The 20,418-nt window shown below is 43.9% G+C and overlaps 1 protein-coding gene across 1 annotated transcript; it reads left to right on the top strand.

Moving 5' to 3' along the window:
* Positions 1-586: 586 nt before the first annotated feature.
* On the top strand, positions 587-10,766 carry ACTC1 (actin alpha cardiac muscle 1). The gene is made up of 7 exons (XM_079955101.1): positions 587-725; positions 1,975-2,123; positions 4,155-4,479; positions 5,820-5,981; positions 6,711-6,902; positions 10,069-10,250; positions 10,423-10,766. The coding sequence occupies exons 2-7, from the start codon at positions 1,995-1,997 to the stop codon at positions 10,564-10,566; spliced, it is 1,134 nt and encodes a 377-aa protein (XP_079811227.1). The 5' UTR covers positions 587-725; positions 1,975-1,994; the 3' UTR covers positions 10,567-10,766.
* Positions 10,767-20,418: the final 9,652 nt, after the last annotated feature.

The raw sequence follows: 20,418 nt of genomic DNA, 5'->3' as shown, positions 1-20,418 counted from the left end.
ATGGGGTGGGGTTGTGCAGTGGGGACAAATATCGGGGTGGGGGGGAGAGATGATGCTGTGGTGTCGGAACCCACACAGAAGGCAATGGGGCCTGGGCTGGGGGAGGGGAAGCTCCTCGTATCTTGCTGAAGGAATCCATCCCTGCCCTTTGAAAGCTTCTCCCTCCCCTGTCTAGTTGCCGACACCCCCACCCCCTGCAGTGACACATGCCAGACACTGTGGCAGCGAGAGCTTAATTCATTGATCTTTCCACAGCTTTGAGATTCTTTAAGCGCACCAAGATGGAGAAAGCCATTTCCATTCATTGAGGAGGCATATGTGTTTTAACTTGCCTCCAGAAGTGGGTTGGCATGAGTCTTCCCCCCCACCCCCCCACCCACATACACACATACACACAGACTCGCCCCCCTCCCCTTCAGAAGGGTTCCCTATTTGGCCATCCCCCTTAGCAGCTGGACTACAAACCCCCTCGGCTTACCTTACATGGGCTGTGGGGCCCCGAGTGTTTCGCCCGGGCTGTGACTTTTGCCTTCCCTACTCCATTAATGGCCTCGCTGCTCCTCAATGGCGTGAAGGCGACCAAATAAGGACAAGGTGCCTGGCCGGTCCCTCAGGAGCCGGAGAGTGACACCGCCACTCCGCCGAGTATAAATGGGTGGCGCTCCCTGCGAGTCGGGACCCAGCCTGGTGCTCAGGACCCCCGCGCAGTTTTAAGTGTTGAGCTGGTGAGTAGCGCAGCTGACCAAGCCCGGCCGTCTAAGCCTGGATGCGGCAAGGCAGGAGCCGCGCTTGGCATCCTCAGGGCAGCCTCCCTGCCAAGCACCTCGGTTGCCTTCGACGGGACGTGTGTTTGCGCCACTTGTGCGATCCAGAGAGGTTGGGTGGGCTACGAAGCATTGAATTGGATCCGCTGCGCAACCCTGCGCACAGATCTACCTTTGGAAACAAGCCACACTTTGTTCGATGGGGCTGTGCGCACTTGCAGCCTCGCGCTGCGATCCTAGCCCCGCTTTACCTGGGGGTAAGCCCCATTCAATAGGACTTACTTACGGTTAGGATCGCGCTGTTTCAGCCAATGAAGCGCCAGGCAAGAGCGGTTTAAATTTACTCTTCCCATCCGGATTGTGGATCGCCTTTGGGCTGCGCTGCGCGTCTTGCGCGCACGGAAGAGATAGCTAGAGAGTAACAGGTTTAAGTTCAACTACCCTCAGAGTTAACTGTGTTGGATTGAGCTATTTGGTCTCCCTCGGGAAATGGTTTTGTTTTGCTTGCAGCACGCTGCCCGAGACAGAACAAAGAAATGTTGTGTTTGCTCTCTTAGCCGCCACATTAGCGCTATTTCTAACTTTACATTTCACCCTCTCCACTTTTACAGTTGCGGGGAGGGGAATCCCAAGAAATAACGACTTTTGAAAGTACTGACACCCCTCCAAAAAAACCTTACGGGGATTCCAAATTTGCGTTCAGTCAAAAATATGAGGGTCCCGAGTTTGGAGACAGGTCAATACAAGAAAATAGGAGAGCGCTGCGATCCACAAATTGCTTGAGGCGGGCGGTGTTGAATTCGAGAGGGGCTAACTCCCTAAAGCGATCCAAACACGACACCTGCTTAAGCAATGTGTAGACCGCGCCAACGACAGTCGTGTCTCCCGTGGCGCGAAGGCATTCTGACCTGTTGTAACTGGAGCCCCGCCGGATGAATTAGAGGAGCGCAGCCAATGAATATCATGGGTGGCATGTGGGGAAGGGAGCCCGTTGCCTGGAGCCTGGAACCGGCCCGAGCGGGGAACTCTGTTGGCTGGAGTTTTGTTGTTGTTTGTTTTGTCTCTTCGTGCTTAGACGTGAAGGGTCTTTTGAGATCGGGAGGGGCGAAGTGACCCAGCCTCGGGGGCTCTCTGCTTAGCGCCGCCGCCGCTTTCGGTCTGGCCACCGGCCCCGACGACGCGCCCTACTTGCCGATCTTGTGTCTTTCAGCTCCCTGATTCCTTCCCGAGATGTGTGACGACGAGGAGACCACCGCCCTGGTGTGCGACAATGGATCGGGCTTGGTCAAGGCAGGCTTCGCCGGAGACGATGCCCCTCGCGCCGTCTTCCCTTCCATCGTCGGCCGCCCCAGGCACCAGGTAAACTTTCCACCCCCGACGACACCCAAGAACAAGGAGAGACCAGTCTTTTCCTTTGACTAGCCCGGGGGACTGTCAAACTAATGCATACAAGTGCAGTGTACGCGAACACGCGTCCTTTTCCCCTTTTCCTTTAAAACCCGTCCTAGCTCCACTGTATACTCCGATCTTTCCCTCTCCAGATTTTCCTCTCCCTCAGCAATCCTCTCTTCTCTAACTTTCTCTTCTTCAGCCTGCTGCAGTGAATCTCCCCCTCCCCTTGCCGCAAACTTTTCTCTTCTTTATCTGTTTGGCTGATCAGTTTGTGTGCCTCCCACAAATCATAAACTTGTAGCATTGGGCATAAAGAGACACAACGCTCCTCAAACTCGTTTTCTACAGTACTTGGTCATTGACCGCAATAGATTGATTGAATTCATGTTCCAGTTTTTGACATTCCAATCCCCTCTCCGTCTTCATTTACTTGCTAGTAACACTTCAGTTCCTTGCCCCCCCTTTTGCTTTGATCTTCTATTCCTCTTCCCCATTGGCGAGTTCCAACTTTTTAAACTGGAAGTGATTTGAAAACTAATATAAATCGGTCTTCCCCGTTCCTGTCTTGTACATAGTTGCTGCGCATAACTAAACCTTCCCGCCTGGCACAATGCCACTTCCACAGTGCCGCATGTTGCAGGACCTACAATGTACAGTTGGCACCTTATATAAATGCTCATTAATAGTAACCTTCTCTCCCAGTAGTTTGCAGCTGCAAAGCAACTTTGCATGCCCTGCTTCTATAATCCTATTTTCCTCACTTGCATTCCAATCACCTTCCAAGGAATTTAGGTCAATGTCAATGGGGTTATTCCATATCTCACAACAGACTTGTGAGATGGACTACAATCAGAAATACTGTAGTGACTTTTTCCATATCACCCAGAGACTTGAACAATAATGTCCAAGTCCTCTTACTACTCCATGGCCCCTTAAACTTCCATTCTATTGCTTCTTTTGCTTTTAATCCTCTGCTCCATTTCTCTCCTTTTCTCTCCTGTATTTACTTCTCACTTGTATCTTATTCCTTTGCTTACTTTCCTTTTTGCGTTACCTCCCAGGCTGTTACTTTCTCTTATTCACTTTCCGTTGAAAAATAGTTTTAAAGTTTTGTATGTTGATTGGCAACAAACTCATACCTATGATAAATACATGACTTTTGGGTCTCCTCAAATAAGTAGTAGCAGTGCCAATACTTATTCCATACTCACCCAACGTTGTTGAACTACAGATCCCATCATCCCTGGCTACTGGCCATGCTGAATGGGGATGATGGGAGTTGTAGTCCATCATCCTCTGAAGGGCTACCCACTTTCTTAAAAAAAACCCACTTTCCCCATAACCATAGAAAGGTTAAATTTTAACTTGTCATGATTTCTGGAACATAACATTGGATGTATTTGCTAATAAATGTGATGTGTTGAACTATGTTGGCCCATTCAGGTTCATGGATGCAATGAAAAACAGGCATGACCCAGACCCAGCTATCCAGTTCAAGTGAAAGAACTTGAAGCATGCCATCAGTATAACTTCAAAATGCTTTAACACTGTTTCTTAAATTTCTGAGGCTGCATTTGCCAAACAGCAGTAGTTTACTTCAACAGTAACCAACTATCAATTACTTTATCTTGGGAAGTACGTGGAAATATTGTACAGGAGTAATGTCCACGTTGTGCTGCCAGTGAGGAGACTAGAGAAGTTGTTGTTTTTTACTATGGCAGTTAGTCCTGGAACAAACTAGTAAACTACTACTAAATGGCAGGTGATGCAAATGCATTTTATATATTAGCTTTCATTCACCCACATTTTATACCTGTTTCATAACCAAGTGAAAGAAGAAAATGACCTTTTAATAACATGAATTAAATGATGAATTGTTGACACCATCTTTCATCAAGTTTCCTCTGCTTGTCTCACACTGAAGTCAATCATTTTGTCCTTTATGCTACACTGTCTCACAATGCCTGGTATTGTTTTCTTGTCTCTCCTGCCCTCTAGGGTGTCATGGTTGGTATGGGCCAGAAAGACTCCTATGTGGGTGATGAAGCTCAGAGCAAGAGGGGTATCTTGACCTTGAAATATCCCATTGAACATGGCATTATCACTAACTGGGATGACATGGAAAAAATCTGGCACCATACTTTCTATAATGAGCTGCGTGTTGCCCCTGAAGAACATCCCACCCTGCTCACTGAGGCTCCTCTGAACCCCAAGGCCAACCGTGAAAAGATGACCCAAATCATGTTTGAGACCTTCAATGTGCCTGCCATGTATGTGGCCATCCAAGCTGTTCTATCCCTTTATGCTTCTGGACGTACTACAGGTAAAAAGCAACTGGTTGTTTGGCTTAGCAGTCTCTCTACACCTAAGTCAACCAAGTTCACTCCCTCCTTGTATTCTGCATTAAATTTGGATCAGGGATGGGGAACAAGCGACTCCACAGAAGTTGGAGCACAACTAGGATCAGCCCCAACCAACACCAGGCAGTAATCAGGGATGATGGGAGTTGTAACTGCAGCAACATCTGGAGTTGCCATAGCTTCCCCAACCCTGAGCTAGATTCTCAAAAAGCTGTAGTTCCTACAATAATGCTCAGTCTCTATTGCACATTAGAGCCCCCAACTTTTTCTTCCTTTGCAGGCATGGTAATAGCCCACAGGTTTAGCCCTGTAAACATTATGGCATCAGTATATGTATTCCAGATCCTATAGGGCCTGGCGCCATCTTGGAGACCAACCAAGCTGGAGACCAAAGGGCCCAATAAACATATTTAGGAGCACCTGGGAAGTTCCTCCCTTCTTTTCCTGCAGTTGGCGCCTTCCCATTTTTTCTTTATGATTTCTCTAATTTATTTGAATGTCACCCCATAATATGAAATTATCTGTATGGCTCACAATATGCAAGTAAAAAATGCCAACTGAAATGCAAAATAAAACATAAAGCCATTGAAAAGGAAAACAACAACAAACAACATAAGTACAACAAAACTCCCAAAATTAAAAACAGATTTTAAGAAACAGAGACTCAGCCCCAGATTAAGTTATTTAAAAAGCCTGGCCTGGGTGAAGAGAAAGGTCTTCAGCGGGTGCCAAAACAAACACAAAGAAGGGAAGATGATTCCATAAAGGGGTTACCACTTTAGAGAAGGCTCTCCTACTCTATAGGCAGGCCAGTCATGTGATTCCTTCTCACCTGGTCATTGTCTAGCCAAGATGAAGGATGATGATCAGGTGCTATTGGCCCTTTATATGTTATAGCAGCTTTGTGGGATAAATGACACCATTTTGTGAATACAGCATGGGCACGCCATGCTGGGGGAAAAACAATCTGTAGTAAATACTCTCAGTATTAATATATATATATATCTTACCATAGTTGTAATGGAAGACAGTACCATTACTGGTTGAAAAGGTAAGCTGAAGATGAATTTCAGGAAGTCTTTGCCTTGGATATTATGGTCTGTGGAATGATGATGAGAACTATTTGAAATAAGAAAGCTCTCCCTCCTCAGTCATTTTTGTTATACCACTTGAGTCTTTATTTGCATACAAATTCTTCTGACCTGCTAAATTGCTTGTTGAAAGGCCCCATCACTCCTGAAAACATCGCTATAGGTTTGTTTGCGTAGAGGCTTATCTGATCTTGGCCATTACTATCTCACAGGTATTGTCCTTGATTCTGGGGATGGTGTTACGCACAATGTCCCAATCTATGAAGGTTATGCTCTCCCTCATGCCATCATGCGCCTGGATCTGGCAGGCAGGGATCTGACCGACTACCTCATGAAGATTCTAACGGAACGTGGTTATTCCTTTGTGACAACTGGTAAGCACAATTCAGGCTCACTTGGAAATGCTGGTTGGGGGGGAGCAAAGGTTTGTTTTAATATATATTTCTGTCTGTCCATGAAGTTTTTGACTATATATACACACAAGCACAGCAACAAAATGTTGAACAAACTACATACATTGCCTACATTGTCACCACAATTAAAAGGTATTTCTGTGAACTAATTCCTCTTATTATAAAACCCTCCCCAAACATGTTGATTATAAAATGTGCACATTTAATGCAAAAATATTCTGCTTAACTTTCTTTTAAAACATGAGTTCTGCTACATTCTACACTAACACATACCACTTTTAGAAGACTTGAAAATAGCAACTCAGAAGAATTAAATTCAATGATAGCCGAAGTCACATAAAATGGATTTTTTTAAAAAATCTTTTAATCCTCTGACTGGAGCTGTGCTTCTTGCCTGATTCCACATGGGCCACACCCACTACCATTTTCTCCTCTTACCCTGCAAGACTTTGCTTTTGTGCAAATCCTGCTTCTCCTACAATTCTTCAACCCGTCTAGTTTATTGAGTGATGCTGTAGGCACCTCCAGGATGTGACAGATCTCTATACTCCTGTTTGAGTGCAGGGAACATCTCAGAGAAAGGGATGGTTTCTTTCCCCCATATATTTTCATTCACCTTGGTTCCCACTTGCCTTTCCTTGGCCTTTATCTCCTCTTCTCTGCCATTAATTTCTGGTTTTGCCTTTACAGCTGAACGTGAGATTGTCCGTGACATTAAGGAGAAGTTGTGCTACGTTGCTCTGGACTTTGAGAATGAAATGGCTACTGCAGCCTCCTCCTCTTCTCTAGAGAAGAGCTACGAGTTGCCTGATGGCCAGGTCATCACAATTGGGAACGAGCGTTTCCGCTGCCCAGAAACTCTCTTCCAACCATCTTTCATTGGTAAGTGTCCTGAAGCATGCCACATGCAAACCTCATCTTTGTTACAGAATCCCTCACAAATTTCAGGATCATTACTACTGACAAGTGCCTGACGGAAGGAAGTGTGTGTGGTGATTGGGGGGTGGGGAAGGTAGTGGGATGGTTAGGCCAGATTCAATCATAGAACTAAAACTTCTGGTAACAAACTGGCCCCCCCCAACAAGATCAGTTAAGGAAGAAAGCATCTCACTGATTACATGGCATATCACACTTATAGAACAACTAGTGCACTATCTACAGTGCTACCTTAGGTTACAAACACTTCAGGTTACAGACTCTGCTAACCCGGAAGTAGTACCTCAGGTTAAGAACTTTACCTCAGGATAGGAGCAGAAATTGCGTGGCGGCAGCGCGATGGCAGTGGGAGGTTAAAGTGGCACCTCAGGTTAAGAACGGTTTCAGGTTAAGAACTGACCTCCAGAACGAATTAAGTTTGTAATCAGAGGTACCACTGTATATAATATACAAGTTACATGCAACACATACTTTATAGCCGCAAAAAATAATAGGCACCTGCTCTTGACTATCCATAGACTTGCTCTTCTACATAATAAATAAATGGTATCTTCCTTAAAAGGAGGATTTCTGTACCAAAAGGAATTATTGTGAAAATAAGTAGTATTGGGGTGGGGGGCGCCAAATTCTGACCTTACTCAGGGCACCATATTACCAAAGTCCACCCCTATTCCAAGGTACTCAATCAAGATGGCAGTATACATGGTTTTGCCCTTCTCCATTTTATCCTCAAAACAACCCTTTGTGGTAGTTTAGGCTGAGAGACAATGACTCGCCCAAGGGTCACCCAGTGAGCTTTCATGACCGAGTGTGGATTTGAACCCTGGTTTTCCAGGTCCTAGTCTGACAAAAACCACTTCACCACATTAGCTCCACCGTATAGTTATGTCTGTGTGGAATGGCATCCCATCCCCACTGTGAGCCTTGTTGATGACCAAGGACCAGTTTAGGGGGGCTTTATTGTATTTAGCAGGTGATAACAAAGTCTAAGGAGATGGACTGCTTTGTTTAGACAGTGTCTAGCAAACTGTGGCACTAAAGGAGTAAATGTAGCATTGGAACTGGCTATCAGCTGCTGCTGCTGCATTCCTTTTTTGGGCACACGTTCTCACCACACAGCAAAAATCCTCATTTGTTGAGTTTGCTCTTTTTTGGGGGGAGGAGGAGACATGTGTATCCTGAAGAATTACTGCATCTAGTCCAACAAACATGTGCGTCTGAGGCCTAATAACTTTATCCTCTTGGTTATTCTTCTCAGTTAATTAAATTATCCAACCATGTGAGGCTTCTCTCCATCAGCAAAATGACTAATTACACTAGGGGTGTTGGGGAGGGTGAGGAGACATCCATTAGGAATATCTACATATCTGACTAGCTCTCTACTTTTATGTGCCGAATGTCTATTGCCATGGACTATTAGATGTGCCTGTGTCGCAGGCATGAATGTCAAAGGCACAACATCATTTACTTTAAAGACCAGAGTGGTTGGCCTGTGCCAATCACATTGCGATGTTCAAAAAAAGAATATAATCACAATAAATACTCCTCAAATATAATTTTTTCTTGAATGCAATAAAGAGCAGGTCTTCTGGCCTTGCAGAAACTTGTATCCACGGCTAATTTATTGTTGACCCTTCCAGTGCCCAGCAGCAGCAGCAGCAGCAGCAGCAGCAGCAACAACAACAACGATTTATTAAATATAGAATGGCACTCCAGATTATGCCAGATCCAGTATGTTAGTAACATCCAAGTGACGAGTTTCAAATAAAGGAAAGTGATATGCTTGAGGAAAGACTGTGTGTTAGGAGCTTGGCATTGTGGTTTTGATTGACTGCATTTGTGAGTTTTATTTGAGCCATAGTTCTGAGGGTTTACGGTATATACCTTAGACAAAGGACATGATGCACCCCGTGTTGCAGAGGTTTTACCTCCTTCAACTTCAATAGAGTTTGTAGGGACAACTCCGCATAAAATCCATTGATCTACTAGAGCAGTGCCTGAGAACTGCACCCTGTAAATGCTCCAAAGATAACTTGAAGCTCCAGAAAGGCTAGGGTAGATTCCTCTTCCCTAAAACCAACCTTTGATTTGATTGAGATAGTAATCTCCCCTAGTTCTGCCAAATAAATCTGATGGATGCAGCAAGTGTTTATAGTGTAAGTTTTGTGTGTTTAAATGCAGCTGCCCGTCAGCTGCCGTTTCGTTAAGGATCAAGTTTCGGTTCACTTTAAGCAGCCACCTGTCAACTAATACATTGGAACGTAACCCATAAATTCTTACTTCTGATGTATTTTCTCCCCATGCTCACAGCTAAGCTCCTGCTCATACCTTCATCTGTCGCCTTCATAAATACAGGCTCTGCATTTCTCCACTTTCAAATGCAATTGCTAGCATAACCTACTGTGCCTTGAAGTTCTCACCATGTGGGCTATCAGTCTTACACTGCATCACGTCAAATCAAATTAGCCCAGTCATTAAAAAAACCTGTGCTGTGTATAAATTTATGAGGACATGTGCTGTGCATATCCATCTAACATGCTGACACAAAAACGGTTCATACAGCACTTTTTTTTTGTTCATGCAAACAATCTTAACATTCCCTGGAAGGTTGCTTTAAAGCTTTGGTGTGCTAAAGTTGCCTCGAGAAATGTAAAAACGAATCAGTGCAACACAATAAACAACCATTTCTGTGAACACAGTGATTGTGTTTCCACAGTCCCTATATATATAGCCAAATGTCACACAGTGACACCTGTGAAGTTCTGAACAAGCTAGATTTCTGTGGTATAACTGGCATTATGCCACATTCTGAACCATTATTATTACTATTATTATTATTATTATTATTATTATTATTATTATTATTATTATTATCATTATTATTATTAAAAACTATCCCACCTGCTTCCTTTCCTTTCATACCTTATTTATTAACCCAGATATTAGGGTTTTTTAAAAAAAACTTTACCCAATTTTATGGCAAATTCTTGATGAGAAAATGGCTTTTTGCATTTTCAGTTCTCTTTTGTAGCTTTCTGCTTACGAACAGTATTTCATAAAATCTCCTCTACCTTCATCATTCAACAGCTACACATTTTCTTTTCTTTCCAAGGCATGGAATCTGCTGGTATTCATGAAACTACTTACAACAGCATCATGAAGTGTGACATTGACATACGTAAAGATCTGTATGCGAACAACGTACTGTCAGGTGGCACTACCATGTACCCTGGTATTGCAGATCGTATGCAGAAAGAAATTACCGCTTTGGCTCCCAGCACCATGAAAATCAAGGTGAGCACATCTTTCATGTTCCAAACTGAAAATCAGAGTAATTTCAACTTTACCCAAATCTGAAAATGTGTATGCATGTTGTGTGTTGATGTCTTATGGGACAGCAGAAACAATGATGCAAGCAGTTATATTGTCTGGAAACTGAGAACCTTACTTCTTTCCCTCTCTTTAGATCATTGCCCCTCCTGAGAGGAAGTACTCTGTCTGGATAGGTGGTTCCATCTTAGCATCTCTTTCAACTTTCCAGCAGATGTGGATCAGCAAACAGGAGTATGATGAGGCTGGCCCATCAATTGTCCACCGCAAGTGCTTCTAAGCATCTCCCTGCCCTCCCCCTCCACTCATCTCCCACTCAGGATGACAACATGCTTCTTGAAGTCTTTTTTTCCAGTAATCCTTCCTGAACTTGGTTCAGTTATTGTACAGTTTGTTTACACACACCCGTGCAATTTATTTGTGCTTCTTTGAATATTTATTGCTTTATAAATAAACATGATCTGGGACTTGCAACCTAAATATGCTCTTCAGGCAGTTTTCTTTTGTGTGGACATCCAAAAGCTGATTATATATATATATATATAATTTGTGGCACTTAGCGTTCAAGACATCATTGTCCTCCAGAGTGATCCTGTTTGGTGGAACAAGAAGCTCAGCTTCTTCCTATTAATTCAATCTGTCTATGTATTTTTGCTTTCCTTTTGAAACTTGAACAGATAAATATTTGATGCTAATATTTGAAAAGCAGTAGCCCGGGGTAAATAAAATATATAGGACAGGAGTGACAATCTGTTTTGCATTAAATCACTAGATTTGGAAAATTTTCTCCCCCAGTAAAGCTCAGCGTAATCTAAGCATTGAAAGCTTAAGCACTGCTCAGCAAACCCAATTCTGTTATGTTAATATGATCAGAGAGTTTTTTTATAATAAATTGGGTTGATTTCTTAATCCTTCAAATACCCATCAATTATTTTCTTTGGGCAAGACAGAGCAAAGGAAAACACTAATCTCTTCTGACAACTTGCCCTCCCCTACCTTCTCAAGCCTACGCCAAACCCTGAAAGAAACAACTGTAAAGCTTGGATGTGCTGAAGCAAACGTCTGGAGCAGTTACAATTTTAAACAAAATGTTATTGGTGCTTTTAAAGCCCAGTTCTTATTCCTGTCTGGCACCAGGCCAGGAAATTCTCCACCCCACTGTGGGTGCTATTAAAATAGCAAAAGTAGGTGGTGAAAGGCCTGGTTATTTCTTTATGCTTTTCAATAGTTTATCTACTGTTTTTAGAATCATAGAATCATAGAGTTGGAAGAGACCACAAGGGCCATCGAGTCCAACCCCCTGCCAAGCAGGAAACACCATCAGAGCACTCCTGACATATGGTTGTCAAGCCTCTGCTTAAAGACCTCCAAAGAAGGAGACTCCACCACACTCCTTGGCAGCAAATTCCACTGCCGAACAGCTCTTACTGTCAGGAAGTTCTTCCTCATGTTTAGGTGGAATCTTCTTTCTTGTAGTTTGGATCCATTGCTCCGTGCCCGCTTCTCTGGAGCAGCAGAAAACAACCTTTCTCCCTCCTCTATGTGACATTCTTTTATATATTTGAACATGGCTAACACATCACCCCTTAACCTCCTCTTCTCCAGGCTAAACATGCCCAGCTCCCTTAGCCGTTCCTCATAAGGCATCGTTTCCAGGCCTTTGACCATTTTGGTTGCCCTCCTCTGGACACGTTCCAGTTTGTCAGTGTCCTTCTTGAACTGTGGTGCCCAGAACTGGACACAGTACTCCAGGTGAGGTCTGACCAGAGCAGAATACAGTGGCACTATTACTTCCCTTGATCTAGATGCTATACTCCTATTGATGCAGCCCAGAATTGCATTGGCTTTTTTAGCTGCCGCGTCACACTGTTGGCTCATGTCAAGTTTGTGGTCAACCAAGACTCCTAGATCCTTTTCACATGTACTGCTCTCAAGCCAGGTGTCACCCATCTTGTATTTGTGCCTCTCTTTTTTTTTTGCCCAAGTGCAATACTTTACATTTCTCCCTGTTAAAATTCATCTTGTTTGTTTTGGCCCAGTTCTCTAATCTGTCAAGGTCGTTTTGAAGTGTGATCCTGTCCTCTGGGGTGTTAGCTACCCCTCCCAGTTTGGTGTCATCTGCAAATTTGATCAGGATGCCCTTGAGTCCATCATCCAAGTCGTTGATAAAGATGTTGAGTAAGACCGGACCCAAGACAGAACCCTGTGGCACCCCACTAGTCACTCTTCTCCAGGATGAAGAGGAACCATTGATGAGCACCCTTTGGGTTCGGTCAGTCAGCCAGTTACAAATCCACTGAGTCAAGACCGCATAGTCAAGACCGCATTTTACCAGCTTATTTACAAGAATATCATGGGGCACCTTGTCAAATGCCTTGCTGAAATCAAGGTAGGCTACATCCACTGTGTTCCCTTCATCTACCAGGCTTGTAATTCTGTCAAAAAACGAGATCAGGTTAGTCTGACATGACTTATTTTTCAGAAATCCATGCTGACTATTGGTATCACAGTATTCCTTTCTAGGTGCTCACAGACTGTTTGCTTAATGATCTGCTCCAGAATCTTCCCTGGTATTGATGTCAGACTGACTGGGCGGTAATTATTTGGGTCCTCTCTTTCCCCATTTTTGAAAATAGGGACAACATATGCCCTCCTCCAGTCTGCTGGGACTTCGCCTGTTCTCCAGGAATTCTCAAAGATGACTGCCAGTGGTTCTGAGATCACATCTGCCAGTTCTTTTAATACTCTTGGATGCAGTTCATCTGGCCCTGGAGACTTGAATACATCTAAACTAGCCAAGTATTCTTGTACTATCTCCTTAGTTATTCTGAGCTGTGTTTCCTCTGCTGAATCATTTGCTCCAAATTCTTCAGGTTGGGCATTGTTTTCTTTATCGGAGAAGACTGAGGCAAAGAAGGCATTGAGGAGTTCAGCCCTTTCTGTGTCCCCTGTTTGCATTTCACCAGCTTCTCCTCTGAGTGACCCCACTGTTTCTTTGTTCTTCCTTTTGCTACAAACATACCCATAAAAGCCTTTTTTGTTGCTTTTAACCTCTCTAGCAAGCCTGAGTTCATTCTGTGCTTTAGCTTTTCTGACTTTGTGTCTACACGTGCTGGCTATTTGTTTGAATTCCTCTTTGGTGGTTCCCCCCTTTTCCATTTTTTGTACACATCCTTTTTTAATCTTAACTCAGTTAAAAGTTCTTTAGATAGCCACCCTGGCTTCTTTAGGCACCTTCCATGTTTCCGTCTCATTAGTATTGCCTGAAGTTGTGCTTTTACTATCTCCCTCTTAACAAACTCCCAGCCATCATGAACTCCCTTTCCTTTTATTATTACTGTCCATGGGTTCTCACCCAGCACTTCCCTAAGTTTTATGAAGTCGGCTTTCTTAAAGTCAAGAAATTGAGTCCTAGTATGCTTGGCTGCTCCTTTCCGCTGTATAGTAAACTTCAGAAGAGCATGATCACTCACGCCTAATGATCCTTCCACTTCTACCCCACTAACCAGGTCATCAACATTGGTTAGGACCAGATCTAAAATGGCTATTCCTCTTGTTGCTTCTCCCACTTTCTGGACAATGAAGTTGTCTGCAAGGCCAGTGAGGAATCTGTTTGACCTTATGCTCTTGGCTGAGTTTGACATCCAGCAAATATCCGGGTAATTGAAGTCCCCCATTACTACTATCTCCCTTCCTTTTGCATGCTTGGCCATCTGTTCCAGGAAGGCATCATCTATGTCCTCCGTTTGGCTTGGGGATCTATAGTAAACTCCCACAATGAGGTCACTGTTATTCTTCTCTCCCTTAATTTTGACCCAAATGCTCTCACTTTGGCTTTGAGGTTCTAAATCTTGGATCTCCTCACAGGTATACACATGAACGCCACTCCTCCTCCTTTCTTGTCTGGTCTGTTTCTCTGAAATAGATTGTATCCCTCCATTATTACATTCCAATTGTGGGACTTATCCCACCAGGTTTCAGTGATGCCTATTATGTCATATTTAGTTTGCTGTACCAAGAGCTCAAGCTCATCTTGTTTATTACCCATGCTTTGCGCATTAGTGTACAGACATTGAAGTCCATTAATCATTCCCCCATGTCTCTTATTTAAGGATTTTTTCCTCCCACCACTAGGTCTGCGTGCTGTTTGCTCCATTTGGTCTATGACATTTGGATGATCATCTTTATCCTCCCTTCAGGAGCACTGTCTCCCTCCCCCACATTAGTCAGTTTAAAGCCCTACTGATGAGGTTTCTGAGATTTTTGGCAAAAACATTCCTCCCAACCGTTGTGAGGTGCAGCCCATCGCTTGCCAGAAGTCCATCTTCAAGAAACTGCAGTCCGTGATCTAAGAATCCAAACCATTCCTGTTTACACCATTTGCGAAGCCAGCTGTTCACTTCCACTATTTTTCCCTCTCTCCCTGGGCCACGTCGTTCAACTGGGAGGACAGATGAGATGACAATTTGTGCATTTAATTGCTTCAATTTTCTGCCCAGAGCCTCGTAGTCTCTTTTGATCTTCTGGAGGCTATTGCTTGCAGTGTCATTGGTTCCCACATGAACCAAGAGGAAGGGGTATTTGTCAGTGGGTTTTATGATTCCTTGCAGTCGTTCAGTTACATCTTGGATCTTAGCCCCGGGGAGACAGCACACTTCCCGAGACATCTTGTCAGGCCCACAGATCACTGCTTCTGTTCCCCTCAGTAGGGAATCCCCTATCACCACTACATGCCTCCTCTTAGGATTGGTCGGGGTTCTTCCGTGAGCTGTCCGTTCCAAGGTTGTCTGCACATTCCCTGAGGACTGACTTTGCTGCTCGTCTTCATATACCTGATCGACTGTAATGAGGGAGAGATCCTCAAATGGAGTCTGCTCTTTTAATCACAGTTGCCACACTCCTGTTCCACATGTTAGACTCACAATCTGTTGGGATTACAAGGGACAGCACACAAATGTTTTAGCAGCCATCAGTAGAGTTCCACCTAGAGACACCATCAGTCTTAGGGACAGGGAGGTCTTTGAAATGAGCTGAGGCTGAACTGGAGATGATTGCAGAGATCAGAAATCAGATCTACTATACCTTTAAATGTTAGTAAAACACAGGTGTGTGTGTGTGAAATTTGGAATTATTATTGTGGTTGTTGCAAAAGTTGGATACCAACCTCTGCAGAGCAGTATAAAGCATTCCAGGAGCTCATGTTTCCATTGAGAATCAAGGCTTAGCAGGGGCTGTTGTAGCTTTAAGAAATATGATTTATTCACATATTTATACCTAAATTCAGATGAAGAGAGTCCAGATCTTACAACATGGTCATCTCAAGAGGGGCTTGTTCCCCACAGCAGTGCAGCACTGGAGTCCAAGGCATCTCTCCTAAACCTGCCTTCAGCCAACTTGCCAAGATGGTTCTGTCTTTCCAGACCACGCATGGCGTTCTGGCCTCTCCAGCAGCTCATGGAGGACTCCTCTTTGTTCCCCTCCTCTTCTGCCAAAGCACATCTTGCTTTAAAACCCAAACTTCAGACCCATCACCTTGGTTACCAGTTTTGCACAGACCTGAGAGATTCTTCTTGAACTGCTATGGACTATCAATTGTTCCATAATGACTTACATTCAACCAGCCCATCCAGGCTCATTTGCATAGGCTACACCCAGGACTGCTGCAGCCTGCATTTCCCCCTACAATATCCCAAATATTAGCTAATTAGAATAATAGATCCAGTTACAGATAGGTAGCCGTGTTGGTCTGCCATAGTCAAAACAAAAAAAATTCCTTCCAGTAGCACCTTAAAGACCAACTAAGTTAGTTCTTGGTATGAGCTTTCGTGTGCATGTATCTGAAGAAGTGTGCATGCACACGAAAGCTCATACCAAGAACTAACTTAGTTGGTCTTTAAGGTGCTACTGGAAGGAATTTTTTTTGTTTAGAATAATAGATTCATTTATTTTTGGGGTTTGGGGGGGGGATTTCCCTCTTCCCAAACTCCCCCAAGCAACAGTATTGTTATTTTATAAATTACCTGCCCTTCATCAAAAGGCCGCAGGGTGGGTTATAGCAATTTAAAAATACTGTATTAGAAAGACTGTAAACACTATGGGCCATAGTGTTGGAGGAGAGGGGATCTAACCCTATCAGACACATACCTATACTGCTATCAGTGGGAAAAGAGTTTTACTCTCAATGGACAAAGACCTTCTTAGCACTTTAGTCTTAATCTGATGTGGGCTTACCAGAGCTTTTTTTCCTTTTAAAAACAGTATTTAAATAAATGAAAGATCCAATTCTGGATCTCCACCATTTTTTCTGGTTTTGCTTTAAGTAGCAGAAGTTGTGGTAAACGGGTCCCCAGCCGCTTGCCCCTCCCTCACCTGTCTTTGCTCTCTGGCCAGACCAGGTTTCTGGAGCAGGGCTGGCAGACCCCTCTACTTCTACAGAATCAGGACAAAACAGAACCGGTAATGCTACCACTCCCTTTGTCTCGGGGAACCCAGAGCCACAGACCCAGGGAGAAGACTGTGCCCCGTTATTGCTGGTTACCCCACTCTACAAGTTGCTTCCACATACTTGCAGGCAGAAATTCTCAGGTATAGCGCAACCAAGAAGTAAGGCGTTGGAGTTAGCTTTCCCCCCGGATAGGCACACAGAACAAGAAAAGTTTCTTTCTTAAAATTTATTTTAAAAACCATAAAGAAACATGCTAAAAAGCAGGCACTTCCTTTGTGGATTACAAGCAAGGAAAAATAACAACATTGTAAATGATAGCTGACTACATACTCACTTCTACACACTAAGGCAAAGATAGGATAGTTCAGAGTCCTTCAGTGATCCTCATTCATAGGTCTTAGCAAATCTTCATCACAAAAGAACAAAAGGACGGCTGCCAGGTGGAACGTTAGCAGCCGGACAGATTTGCAGATTGCAGAGCAGGCTTTCCTAGCCATTCTCAAGATCTTTTATCCATAATTTACATGTGGAACCAGAAACCCCAGACCCAATCACAACCCTTGGCTACATTCAAATTCTCCAATGACTAGCTTGTGGGCTAATAATTTTAACTTGTGACAGCTGGGCCAATTAAGGCTCCAGAGCCTAGATCAAAGGTGTTTCTTCCTTTCTGTGGAGCTTATGCAGATGCATCTCCTTTAGGCAATTAAAAGATAGATAACATCACCGGTTGAATGTGCATAACTTCAATCCCAGGTGTCAAACCTTCACATTATCCAGAGAGCTCCTTTCCCATAATAAACCTTTTACACCCTTGGAGACTGCTGGTCTGTGGGATAAAGCAACATGACCTAATTCCCATCATTCTTGTGGCTTGCTGATTTCCCACAAGGCCTTATTCTCTGCTTGACCAAAGAACAGCTTCTTAGAAAGTACTAACTTTACTACAGAAGTATTTTACACACTATCACACAGTCATGTCACAATTATCTGGAAATTTTGTGTTTGCATGGTTACATTGGGATTATACTGGTGTTTTCTTGCGAGAGAGAGAGAGAGAGAGAGAGAGAGAGAGAGAGGAGACACTGATTTGCACATCCCTAAGTTACACCTGGGAGTAAAATTACATCCCTTGCGCACTCTTCATTGTAAAATTTCCACTGAAGTAGACTTAAGGTGTAGTTCTTCTAGGACCTTGTCACTGGCAGAGTAGTAACCAATGTCAGCAAATTTCAGCCATTTAGTGTTCTTTTGATACACACAAAAAAGAGCCAGAGATAATTTTTTAAATCCCAAAAGAAGCAACTGAGGGATGAGGGGGGTCAGTGGGTTCTTCTCTGACCTGAAATTTTGTACCAAGGAGTTTTGGTTGATTCTGGAGATGCATAGGTTTGTTTTGCTCTGTGCTGGACCCAAAGCTACAGCTCGAGGATCTCCCTGAGAACCTAGTGGGAAGGCAAGTTTTGTGGAGAATGACTGCTGGGAGATCCTCCATCCTATGTTCAGGTTGTATATATGTGCAAATAAAGCCATATTTCCTAAAGAGACAACAGCCTCTACTGACCTTCATTCCAAGAAAACGGAAGTCTTGCTAGGTGCGTGCACTGCCGAAGCTTCTCACCATCCCAAGACTGGGCTGTGCATAATAATAATAATAATAATAATAATAATAATTTATTATTTATACCCCGCCCATCTGGTTGGGCCTCCCCAGCCACTCTGGGCGGCTTCCATAAAAACCAAAAATACAGTAAAATATCACACGTTAAAAACTTCCCTAAACAGCACTATATAATGTGTATGCTGTATGTATACAGTGTGTGTGTGTGTTCAAACTGCTCCCTTCATAGTACTACAGATCTCTTTTCTCCTAACTGTAAACCACTGAAGTTCTCCATTGAGCAGAATGCTGGAAAAGCTACGGGGTTCTGTTCTGCAAAGCTGCTACAGGTGGGGAAATGTTGGAGCAGACCGGACATTTCTCTGATGTATCTGGCATGAAGTATTTCTTCTTATTCAGCAGCAGCCTCTCTCCAGCTATGTTATTCATAGCACATTAACTTAATCATTGCCCTGGGAATTCTGTCCATTGCTAGGAGAAAGGTAAGGGAAAGGCACATTTGCGGCACTGTGGCTGCCTTTCCTTGGAAGGCCTGATAACGTCTGTCATGCCACATTTTCTACCTAATGACAAAGCTTGCAGCAGCTCCTCAGCTCTCAATGTGCTCTCAGCTCCGAGCTTCCCATTCTGCCGCCCCCCTGCAGCCATAAGCAGCACTAAGTAAACACACTGACATACTGTGGCTGGACAACATGGAGATTAGGCAGGCTGGTGCAAAGGTGGTGGGTTATTTCAATTCCATTGAATTGTTTGTGTTAGGAAAACAGTGCACAACTAGGATACAGATCAGACAAAAATTGATTTACGGCATTCATTTATTTATAAATATGCATATGCCACTCTTCCCAAAGAAATGCCAAAACAGTAAATATGAGACAAAACGCATCAGTTGCTCAGCTGCCATCAGTCTGTCTTGGGAGACAGTGGAAGAGTGTGCCTTCAGGGGTGAAGTCAAACTGTTGGAGGATTAATGCACCTGTTGTGGCTGTAGAGACCAATATGGGAGAGACGTGTTTCGTTGCAACTGGGGCAGCTGAAAGGTGTCTGATTGTGCTGTAGTGGTTAAGAGCAGTAGTCTTGTAATCTGGGGAACCGGGTTCGTGTCTCCGCTCCTCCACATGCAGCTGCTGGGTGACCTTGGGCCAGTCACACTTCTCTGAAGTCTCTCAGCCCCACTCACCTCACAGAGTGTTTGTTGTGGGGGAGGAAGGGAAAGGAGAATGTTAGCTGCTTTGAGACTACTTCGGGTAGTGATAAAGCGGGATATCAAATCCAAACTCTTCTTCTTCTTCTTGCAGGTGTACCATGGCATTTCTTCTTTCTGTGCTCCTCCCAGTGGTCATTCCTCCTCAGGATGCACAATCTGACTGTCTGTCTCCAGGCACTGCAGACATCTGCAAGGGATTTCCACATGGTGGGGCTGATGCTGCCAGTCTTCATGTCACATTTGCAGACATCTTTGTAACACAGATTTGGTCTGCCAATGGGCCTGGTGCCCAAAGCTAGCTTCCTGTAGAGGACATCCTTGGGGATCCTGCCATTTTCCATTCTGTGGACATGACCAAGCCAGCATAAAATACACATGCTCCACAGCTTGGTATTTTCCATGGGATTCAGGCTGTAGTATGGCGTGAGCAGCAACCACAATATTTGCCTTGGATCTGCAGTGTTTGGAAGCAGCTCAGTTTGTGTCAGATCAGCTGTGTGTTCCAATTCCATTCAGGTTCAAATTTTATCTGTTAAATCCAAGCTCTGTTGTGTCCCCAATGACTATACAGTCATACCTCGGGTTACAGATGCTTCAGGTTGCATGTTTTCGGGTTACGGACATGGCAAAACCCGGAAGGACCGGAATGGGTTACTTCCGGGTTTCAGTGAAAACAAGGAAAACAAGCAAAAAAGCCCAACCTCAATTCAGGTCTGAAAAAACACATGAGTACAATAAGAAAAGCACTGTGATGGAGCAAGTGGGCAGCCACATCCCATGGATTTTATGTAAAAAGGATCTAAATAAATGATGCTCTTCCCCCCAGGAATACGATAATCTCATCAATAATATTTGTATG

Source organism: Podarcis cretensis, assembly GCF_951804945.1.
Source record: "Podarcis cretensis genome assembly, chromosome: 1".
Lineage (NCBI taxonomy): Eukaryota > Metazoa > Chordata > Lepidosauria > Squamata > Lacertidae > Podarcis > Podarcis cretensis.
This window is presented reverse-complemented; position numbering and strand designations above follow the sequence as displayed.

Bases quoted from the DNA above. Each gene is read 5' to 3' on its own strand.
- ACTC1 (XM_079955101.1), top strand. From the start codon at position 1,995: ATGTGTGACGACGAGGAGACCACCGCCCTGGTGTGCGACAATGGATCG. The intron at 6,903-10,068 runs GTAAGTGTCCTG...TTTCTTTCCAAG, and splicing joins CTTCCAACCATCTTTCATTG to GCATGGAATCTGCTGGTATT. The intron at 10,251-10,422 runs GTGAGCACATCT...CCCTCTCTTTAG, and splicing joins CCAGCACCATGAAAATCAAG to ATCATTGCCCCTCCTGAGAG.